The 10,999-nt window shown below is 44.7% G+C and overlaps 1 protein-coding gene across 1 annotated transcript; it reads right to left on the bottom strand.

Moving 5' to 3' along the window:
• Positions 1 to 4,083: 4,083 nt before the first annotated feature.
• Positions 4,084 to 5,731, bottom strand: LOC123153791 (uncharacterized). The gene is given in 3 exon segments (XM_044572734.1): positions 4,084 to 4,629; positions 4,631 to 4,891; positions 5,366 to 5,731. Coding segments are annotated over 3 exon segments (1,155 nt in total). The 3' UTR covers positions 4,084 to 4,101.
• Positions 5,732 to 10,999: the final 5,268 nt, after the last annotated feature.

Below are 10,999 nucleotides of genomic sequence, written 5' to 3'. Positions count from 1 at the left end.
AAATTTTGAATATTTTAATTAAGGGAATTTTTAATTCAATAAACCTTTTTTGGAAACAAAATCTTTTGAAATTTTAGGAACATATTTTGAATATATTTTTAAGCGTGGAATTTTTTTAAAGAATTGGGAGCATGTTTTAAATTTTCACGGAATTTTTGTGAAAGCATGAACAATTTTTTGGATAATGATAATATTTTTTAAATGCAAATCTTTCTTAAAATGATTTTCATCTATTTACAAGAAAACAACAAACATAAAGAAGATTTAGATTAATTCAAATTTCATTATAGTCTGACTCCGAGGAATGCAACAAGGTGACTAGCCAAATTTCAAGTGAGAAAAAGGTGATGGCCTGCTCAAAGTTAAGATAGGACAACAAAATTCAAAACCCAAGCAACACAATGTAAGAAAAACGGAGATAAGTGCATAACCCAAGCAACAAAATACATCCTACTACCGGGTGTAATTACACTCATGTCTCATACTATCATGTGGTAGTAGACCTCCGTCCCATATTAGTTGTTGCTCAAACGAATGTATCTAGCACTGAAATATGTCTAGATACATCCACTTCAGCGAGCAAGAGGGAGGCAGATCTGGAGCCACTCCTGTACAAGATGCTACAGAGCTCATCGCTAGCGTCGAAGCACATGCCAGCAAAGCCGGGAATAAGCCCCAGCACAACATCCGCCGCCTCGCCAGTGAAGATCCGGAATCCTAACCTCACCGCCCCTCAAGGACGGCAGGAATCTACAGCCAAGAGCTCACTAGCGCCATCACAAGGATCAACGGTGCGAGGAGAGAAGAACTCCGGCAAAGAAAGAAACAACGCCGCCACCAAATCCTCCATAGCGCCGACGCCACACACACCTAGCCAACACCTTTGTACACGCTGAGATCGAAGATCCGGGGTACCCCCACCCTCCCACCACCGGAGCAACCCTGAAGAGGGAGGGAGCCCTAAACCTAGGTCGACATGCACGATTATGATACAAAACGTACAAATATACAACCCAACCGACCATAAGATTTGTTGTTATAATAACACTATTATTATACTATGATGAAACAATAACAAGCAACCTGCTCCAGCTCCATGCTGCTTACGATATGGTGCTTCAGTCCTTGTCTTGGGTTGGCCACTTGTTAGATTTTCCTTGGTACTATAATTACTATAACTAGTTTTAAAAGAGGTCACTTGAAAAATATGGAGTGCATCAGTTAGCGTTACCGCAGGTGTTGATTGATACGAACTCTTAATTTCATTGTGACAACCTTATAGCCATGGTCCCGCAAAAAAAATCCTTATAGCCACACCACTGCTTTGACTAACCGAAGGAAGAAGTAGCATCAAAGGAAGAAAAAACAGACATTATTACTGCAAAGTGAAGCCCTGTAGATTGACGTGTGCGTCCTGTAAGCAAGCAAACCGATCAAAGGTGGGAGAAATGCACTCTATTGAAATCATAAACCAATATGAACTCAAGAATGCTGATCAGACTGCCTGAAGAAAAAGGGACAAAAAATCAGGCAACAGATAAATATTTCCACCCAGTTTGTGCATATTCAAGATTTCAGGAGGAACAAATTCTCGGTACTTCTACTGGTCATCCAAACTTGGTGCCCCGAGGCCCGAGGGTACCGTACAACGGCACCAACAAAGAACTGAGTGCCCTCCAGCTGCAGGTTGGTGCTGCTTATATTGTTCTTGCTCATTATCAGTTCCGTTGTGGCCATTTTGCCAATAGTCAGACTGCCTGTTATAGCAACTCTTAACTAATAATTAAGAAAAAAAATCTGACTGAAAATACACAACAGCTAGCTTTTAACACAGCTGTCGATTTATAGGAGCTCATAGTTTCAACGTCACGTTCTTAGGCAGTGAAGGTCCACATTGATGTTACACTTAATTAACCGAAACATAGATATATATGACCACCGCCAGGTGAAGCAATGTAGATCATGTTGTCTTGTAGGCAAGGCGATCACGTCCGTGAGGACTCCAGGCTATTGAAATCGCTGTTACTTCGAAATAGCAATGCCGATCTGATTATGTATGGCCCCGTCGAACCTGAACAGATAAGATTGAAGTTTAGGCACCAATGAAGAATCTTGCAGAGTAGCATTGTCACATTGGTAATATTAGTTTCAACAGAATCTGAAATATGTGACTGCAAACACTCGCCTTCAGTGTGCTTAGATTGGAATTTGTAATAGAAGTTGGAATGCATAGCCAGACATAGACAAGTCACCACGATGAAAAAATTCAGAATTGGGACCTTTGTGTGCAGGAGTTCATATAGCACCTAGCAGTGCAACAAACTTCTAACTTACAAAGAAGAAAGAAACTGGAGATATTGGCAGTGAGAACCAATATACTAGCTGTCATCTGATATTCTAGTACAGAAATGATGTACCAAAAGGAACATTGGTAATATTGATTATTGATCTCAACTAAAATTCGAAACATGCGACTGCAAAGACTCGCTTTAGTATGTTAGAATTGTAATTTGCAATACAGGTTGGAATACATAGCCGGACTGAGGCAAGTCAACATAAATAAATGAGTCATGAAAAAAAACTGAAGTGGTAATTCCATGTTGCAGGACAGCAGCAGATCATATATTTCCTCCGTCCGGGTTTATTAGGCCCCTCATAATTTGGATCAAACTTTGACCATCTATATGATTAATAAAATATGATTTATATGCTACAAAAAATATTGATGGGGTGATTTTTGCCCACTCTGGACAAGCGGGTTATAGCGCCGTGGTTCGTGATCACCAAGGATCTGTGCAGGCAGAAAATCGGGGTGTTTTGGATCATGTGCAAGTCCCAGAAGTGGCTGAAGCCCTTGCCTTGCGCCAGGCCCTTGTCTTCGCCAAGAACTCAGGTTTCCAGAAGACTGAACTAGCTTCAGACTGCTTATCTTTGATACATAAGGTGCAAAGTTCAGGCTTTGACAGACTCCCAATAGGCGCCATCATCAGAGATATCAAGATTAGAGCATCAATCTTTTTATCTTGTAAGTTCAAGCATGTAAATCACTGTAGTAATGAGATAGCCCATGTTTCGGCAAAATCTGCTGAACATGATGCTGGGTCCTGTGGTATAATAGTGTACCTGATGTTATCAGGACCATTGTTTGTAAAAAGAAGATTGTGAATGAGTGGAAGGCGGAAAGTGTGCTGCCCCTTGACTAAAAAAAAGAATACTATTGGATGTGTATTCCAAAGAGGATTCCAACGGTATATTTATTGTGACATATTGTTTATGTTTTATCAGTAAAATTTATTGTCAAAGTTTGACCCCAAATACGAGGGGTCCTAATAAACCCAGATGGAGGGAGTACTACCTTGGCACCTAGCAGTATAAACCCAGAATGGAGGGAGTATGTGATAAGCACTCCCTTGATCTTATGAGGTTCATTTCAGATAAAAACAACATCGCTGAATCTAGTTTCAGTGGCCTGTGAGCACAAGGTATTCTTATTTAGAGCAGTGACTCAAGATCTTAGTTGTGACCATACCAGTTATGGAGGTTTATCTGAAAACAGGACACAAGATAAAATTATACATGTGAAAATGACTAAATGAGAACTTTTCTGACTCCTTATACCTATCAAAAGAGAAGTGTAAAATTTAGCTCTGCTTGACTAAATGAGCTCTGTTAAACTGGATCTACTCTTGCATTCCTTCGTTTCCTGGCCATCAAAACTACTACTCGAAGATGATTATCAATGATCTAGTGTTTTTTGTGATTCCATCAGAACTCATGCATAAGCTACCCATAGTGTGCAAGATTCTTTCTCTTACTAATCTCATTCTCTTAAAATAGCAATCAGAACAAACAAGACAACAATTCAGGACTATGTTCCATATTTTTTCCATGAGCCCAAGAAAATAAATACACTAAATCAACCAAACAAGAATTGATAATTGCAACAAAAACACTCTCAATTAGACAATCTGTCTGATAATTATGATGGAAAGGAAATAAACATGGTGCATAGAAAGTTTACCACTTCATATTGTCCTTGAAGGCAACAACGATGGTGGGAAGTTTGTATATACGTGTGGCGGCTCAAACAACAAAATTGGCTTACATTGTTTCATACAAACCCTCTGAAGCTGAAACGTCTTGACGTCTAATGAGAAATATCCATAGTGTATTCTCCAGAGATGAGTTTGGCAGTGTTTCTGTCCTCGTCAACAGCAAATACCTACCTGTTGCACCTCTGATAAAATATTTGTAGCCAGAATCTAGTGAGATTGTCTTCTCCATCTGCCACTCGCTGGGACTCTCGCCTTTGTTCGACGCAATGGTATAGCTGAGGTCAGATGCAATTTCACCATGCAAACCAAACATCCCAAGTCTGCCTTCCCCTGCCTCCACAATGGCTACACCTTCCGTGCTCCATTTTCCAGGCGGGAGGTCAACAATGGAGAACTCCATCATCCTGGTATCAAGCATTAGCAATTTTTTCCACCTGAACATCACCCAGTCGAAGAAGAAGCAGCCATAAGCATAATGGCTTTGGACAAACGGAGAGGGGGACTTTGACATCATGGAAGAATCGCGCGTGCTAATGGCCAAATCGCTCCATCCCTTGAATGCAGCAATTCTTCATTAATTGTCCGGTGCTCGAAGAGAAGACCAAGGCGGCCACCCTAGTTTTGTAACGCGCGAACCAAATCACTCTGAATGCGGTATCTTCCTCCACCGCCGCCTCCTCCTTGCTGAGGGGAACGAGTAAAGGCACGCACCGGGGCCTGCGAACCATGGAGTCCAGAGAAGCGGCTAGGTAGTCAGGTACTGGAGGAAGCAGGAGATACCGCCGGTGCAAGGGATCACATACCACAAGCTCCGTGAAGTTCGGGGGCTCCTCGCCCTTTTGGGGCCCAGGGCGGAGGAGGACGCGGGTCGTGGATTTTTAGAACACCTGCACCCCGGCCCTGGTATCCTGGCTGTCCAATATTGCTTTAAGATTTGTGCAACACAACTAACTTTCTATATAAAATTTTCTCTTTTTTGTTTCTCTCACATGAAATACGTCTTGAAGTTCAAATCTTTGCAATATGGCAAAGCTTTCTAACTAGAATTTAGGATAAATCTTTCAGAATTTTTTGTCAAACATTAATATACAAAAAATGATTTTGTAATCTAAAAAATTATATTTTGTATATTTATGTTTGACAAAAAAATCTAAAAGATTTATCCTAGATTCTGGATAGAAAGCTTTGCCACACGCTGCAAAGGTTTGAACTTCAAGACATGTTTTATGTGAGAGAAACAAAAAAAAGAAATCTATTTACACGAATCACGATGTGAGAAATGGATGGCTAGATAGAGAGGGCCTGGGTGCAGGTGTTCTATTATATATTTTCGGGAGGACGCGGCCGTCGCGGATGTCCTGGACATCCCAGCGGCGGCGGGAGGGGAGGAAGGAGAAGGTGAAATCGGCGAGCGCACGGGCGGCCGGAGCGGAGGGGTGAGGCGGCAGGGCTGGGTTGAAGCCGTCGCGGTCGAAGAATCCGAGAAGTGGTGGCGCGTGGAGGAGGCGGAAGCGGCGGAGGAAGGAGCGGTCGGTGGAGATTCGGCGGAAGGTGGTGCAGGCAGCAGATGCGCGGGCGAGGTCTTGTGGGGTGGGCAGCCGGAGGAAGATCTCATCCAGGAGGTGGTCGGGGATGTCCGTCAGAGGCGACGCCAATTTCTTCTTGCAGGTCGCCATGGGCGTGGAGGCCGGCGAGGTAGGCCGGAGCAGTCAGCCGCCGGGAAACCCTGGACGGGATGGGAAAGGGAGGAGTTGTCGGTGCGTACGTGCGTGAGTGCGTGCGTGTAGGTCGAGTGATTGATTGATTTTCCTTCCTCGGGCTGGGCCGGTAATAGCAAGCCCAGTTTGTCAGAAATACCAAAAAAAGTGGTTCAAATTTTCTCAAAAAAAGAAGAAGAAAAAAGTGGTTCAAACTCGACCTGCATTTTATTCTACTAAAACATTAAAATTACCGAGCTTAATTAGGATTTCTACTGAGATCCTCTACACCAGCGTGCACATTCGTGTGACAACGAAAGCCTTTTATGCTAAGTACTGCGATAACCTCAAGGTTCCATATCCACGTACGTACCCTAATTTCATACTGCATCTTCTCTGTTTATAAGGCTCATGCATATTCTGTATCGATAGTTTGACAAACGTAATATGCATCTTCTCTGTTTAAACATATACAATGAGAAAACTCAAACGTCATATGTTCTAATGGTATAGTTTTCTATATACAGTACAATTTATATTACATTGATAAAACCGGCAATTTAGAGATACACACAGTACCTATAAACTGAAAATGAGGGCATATCAAACAACCAAACGCAGCCGACAATACCTATAAACTGAAACTGGCAATTTAGAAGCCGAACCAAACGCAGCCTTAAAGCTTTGCAAAGCGGCGTAAACAAGCGATGGAAACCGGCCCAGCCATACAAAAAGTCGGTAACGTTTTCGGTAAGCGGCGCAATCAAGAGACGTACGGTCGAAAGACCAAACGTGCTCTAAGCTTAGCTTTCTCTTGTACAAAAGATTTTGTTTTTCAGTTTACTGTTCAAAGGAAATGAAAAGGATTTGTTCGACTGGAAAGAAACAGTGAGCTTGCATCCAACTAATTTACTTTCAAAACAGAGAAGCCAACAGCTGAACAAAAAGAGGAAACGATGAGCACACCAATAATACATCCGCTCTGGAACAAAAAGAGGAAACGATGAGCACACCAATAATGCCTCTGTAGAAACAAGTCTTGCAGGCCCCATGCATTTTGACACCTCTAGTATGTTGTCATGTTTCAATTTTGTTAGTCCAACATGTTCTCTGCACGTGCACACTAGGGCCGGTCATCAGTCCAAGTGTGAAATATTTTTAGCCATCAATTCCATCATGAAACTTTTTGTCACTTGTCAGATATTATAGCAACTCTAAAAATTAAGGAAAAAAATTGACTTGGAAATATATCTTCAAGCTAGCTTTACCACAGTTGCAGACTGATACGGACTCTTAATTTCATCACCAAAATCGTGTACAGGGAAGAGCCACATCGATGATTACACTCACCGAAGCTAGACGTAGTATGAAACGAGAACGGCATAGACATAACCACTGCCAAGTGAAGCTCTGTAGATTTTATTTTATTTTTGACGCAAAGGGCAAGAGTTCTGTAGATTGTCATTTGCCACCTTGTAGGGGCAACGCAATCACATCTGCGAGATTTCCACACTATTGACATCGCCATGACAAGATCAATTCGAATCAAAAACTCTGATCTGATTAAGACTCCGCTGAATCTCTACTTATATATATATATATATATATATATATATATACTATTAAAAAGAGCGAATTGAAATTTTCCTACGGCCACCAAAAACAAATGTACACGGGGTAATCTGGAGCCTCCGATCTAATCATCTGGTAAAATCCAATAGTCTATATTTCTCCTATGGTCTGTTATCTAATCTCACGGCTCAGATTCAATGTTCTGCCGGCAGACGCCCAGGTCCGGGTTCAATCCGCGATGGCTGGTGGAGGAGGCCAAGAGGGACAGCTCGTGGAGTTCCTGAACTGCATGGACCGGATCCGCAACTACGAGCTCTCCAGTCTGACGCCCGGCGCGGGGATCGACTCCGACGACGGCTTTGACCGAGGCCGCACGCGCCGCCTTCTCCACCGCTTCGGTGAGTTAAGTGTGGCCCGTGATAGACAATCATAATTCTTATATATGGTGAATGGGTAATGGATTTGTTCCACTGCAAGTTATTATTGTGTTCGTAGGCTGTCCATATCACCAGCACCAAGGGGAAAGACTCGACTGCCACGTTCCTATCTAATATCAGGAGGGAGCAAGGATACAATGTGGGCTGTTATTCCAGGTATTCCACCATACCACCAAGCTCCATGTATCATTTAATCCATTTGGTAGTAACTAGACGACACAATCACGGGAATTATATGGTGCTGATGTCTATGCAGTCCACACCTTCTAACAATCCGAGAGCGCATTACTGTTGGACAACATGGAGGCCCTGTTTCAGCTGCATCTTTGAGTGATTTTTTTATCTGTCCAAGGAAGCTATTGATGAATCAACCGAATCAGAAAATGGATCCCTGGCATAGTTTGAGGTATATTTTTCAAACTTATTTTTAAGTTGCAAGTTTAGTTGGTTTTTGCTTTAATAAAATGATGATGATGTGTACTAAGATATTATTTTGTCTGCCCCAAATGAGAGCCTATACAACACCAATAAACGATAAGCATGACAAGAAAAATAGCAAAGGTACATAATCGATTTTCCTTCAATAGTTTGCATCTCAACTTACTGCATTGAACATTACAGGTTGGAAAAAGAGTGACCTTCCATGATCTCATATAATTTTCAATTGTAATGATAAAATAAACGGTAAATTCGGGATCCACTGATGGTTTGCTCCTGTACTGCATGTGGTTATATATCTACCTTGTATTGTATCTCTTTAGAAGCAGCGGAAACTGGGAAGAAAAATGTATGACACAATAAGAGATACTTTTAGAGGCAGTACAAACAGGTTCCCCTTGTATATCTCTTTCTACCTTTACCCAAACATACATTTACAGAAAACAAGTGTTGAATGAATATTTATTAGTTACCTTTGTATATTTATATTTCTAGCAATCATGAGCACAACAAATCTTGAAACATGTACTGGCAAGAGAGGACGAAGTGAAGAAAAAGGATATTGTTCAGAAAACCATTTATGAGGATCCTACGGTTCAGTTTTACTCGAGATTTGGTAACTGCTCTATACCTAAAAAATACTGGAGTGATCAACTACATTCTTTTGCACTTTCCGTTCCATTATATGAACCCATGTCCTACATGTGTATATTACCAATTATCGGACTTCTAAATTAGCAGAATTACATCTTGAATTAATCAATGGGGCATCATTTTGGACTACTCTTCTTAACTAAGACCAAATTTAAATGCCCTAGAGGCCTTAACACTAGGATGACATAATCCTTTCAGCATCTAACAATTACTAAAAAAACTGAGAAAACTCCAGTTATGGTGAAGAATGGATGAGTCTCTCATGGAGTTATTTGTTGTTATGGAGCTGCTAGAAGGAGGGCGCGAGAGGGCCGGCCGGGGGCCTTTTGCCCATGGCCAGGCAAGATGGAAGGGATTTCCTTCTTAATTCTTGTTTGATTAGATTGATACATCTCTCTTTATATAGAGAGATTTTGACTCCCAAGCAAGACTTACTTGACCCCTAAGCAAGCGACCCTTATCTCTAATTAACCCTAAGACTAACGGGCTATACTGTCAGCCCAGGCCCATTAGGCCCATTACGTGCTCTAACACTACATCCCATCTGGACATGCAGCTTGTCCTCGAGCTGCAGCCTAACCAACTTATAACCATGACTCGACGCAACACAACCCTAACACCTAAAAACAAGCATTTTACATCTCGGCTTATTTTATTACTCTCAACCTGAAATGGACTGGAACGCTTTATTTTGGACCCTTTATCAAAAAGTGGACACCATTCGCACATCGGACGTGCACGTGTACAGCCACCTGGATCCCATGGACATCACCTGGACAAAAGGAGTGCATGTGTATGGCCACTCCCAAGCAAGAGCGACCAGTAGAGGCGCCCTCGCGGCAGCAGGTGGCGGAATGCAGTGGTGCTACGTGGTGCGCTCCTGCCGGTGACACCCTGCCTTCTCCCCGCCGGATGGCTGTTGGTCTGCACCGCACAGGGAAGAGTGGAGGGCTTGCGATGGAGAATGACGAGGAGGGGTGCGCCCCCCAACCGCCGATGTCGCGGACTCTGAGGTCGCTGCCCGCGGGAAAAATAGCATGCCCACTTCCCGTGGGGGAAACCGCATGCCAAGACCCCCGACGCAGCGGACGAGATCGAGGTCCTTTGCGCAGCGAAGGGCAATTTGAAGGAGCGGCAGCTACAGACCACGCATCTCCCGCACACGCCGACGCGCTAGGAGGCCGCGCGCAAAAGCCTGCAGCCTCACCGCCACCGACACGTGGCAGGTAGTGATCCAAGCCGGAAGCGGTGACGGCGACGGCGGGAACTTGATCTGCTGGATTGGGACGCCCTAGGGAAGCGGTGATGGCGACAGCTGGAACTTGATCGGGTGGATCGGGACTCCCGTCGACGCAGTCGATGCAGGGCCGGAGCTGACCGGCGATGGCTGCTGCAGCGGAGCGCCGCGTGCGACGGCTGCCACTGCAGCCAGGGCGGGGCGGTGGTGGCGGTGGATGGCAACTGCAGCGGCCCGGCGAGCGCGGCGGGGACGCCCTGGGGCAGCAGAAGCGGTTGCTGCAGCGGAGGCCACCAGGTGCGACGGCTCCCACTACAGCCAGGGCTAGGTGGTGGTGGTGGTGGATGGCAGCTGCAGCGGCCCAGCGAGCGCGGCGGAGGGCGCCTGGTGCGGCAGCTGCCACGGTGGCGCGGTGGCGGCGATGGGTGGCGCAGCCAGGTGCGTCCCGTAGGACCCGGCCAATAACAAGCGGATCTCCTGGACCGCCTAGGTTAGGTCCTGCAGCGCCCCGGACACCTCCTCTGGGGTGAGGACGGCGGGGGCGGGCGCGACGGAGGATCCCGGTGCGGGCAGGAGCGGGGCGACGGTCGTGGTGGTCGCCGGAGGCGACGAGGTGACTGCAGCGGAAGAGACGAGTTGGGCAGCAGTGAAGACATGATCGAACCGAAGCTAGCTGATAGCAAATTTTTATGGTGCTCCTAGAAGGAGGGCGCGAGAGGGCCAGCCAGGGGCCTTTTGTCCACGGCCGGGCAAGATGGAAGGGATTTCCTTCTTAATTCTTACTTGATTAGATTGACATCTCCTTTTTTTATATAGAGGTTTACTTGACTCCCAAGCAAGGCTTACTTGACCCCTAAGCAAGCGACCCTTATCTCTAATTAACCCTAAGACTAACGGGCTATACTGTCA

Source organism: Triticum aestivum, chromosome 7A, assembly GCF_018294505.1.
Source record: "Triticum aestivum cultivar Chinese Spring chromosome 7A, IWGSC CS RefSeq v2.1, whole genome shotgun sequence".
Classification (NCBI taxonomy): domain Eukaryota; kingdom Viridiplantae; phylum Streptophyta; class Magnoliopsida; order Poales; family Poaceae; genus Triticum; species Triticum aestivum.
Note: the sequence above shows the minus strand (reverse complement) of the source record. Positions and strands in the feature narration are given on the sequence as shown.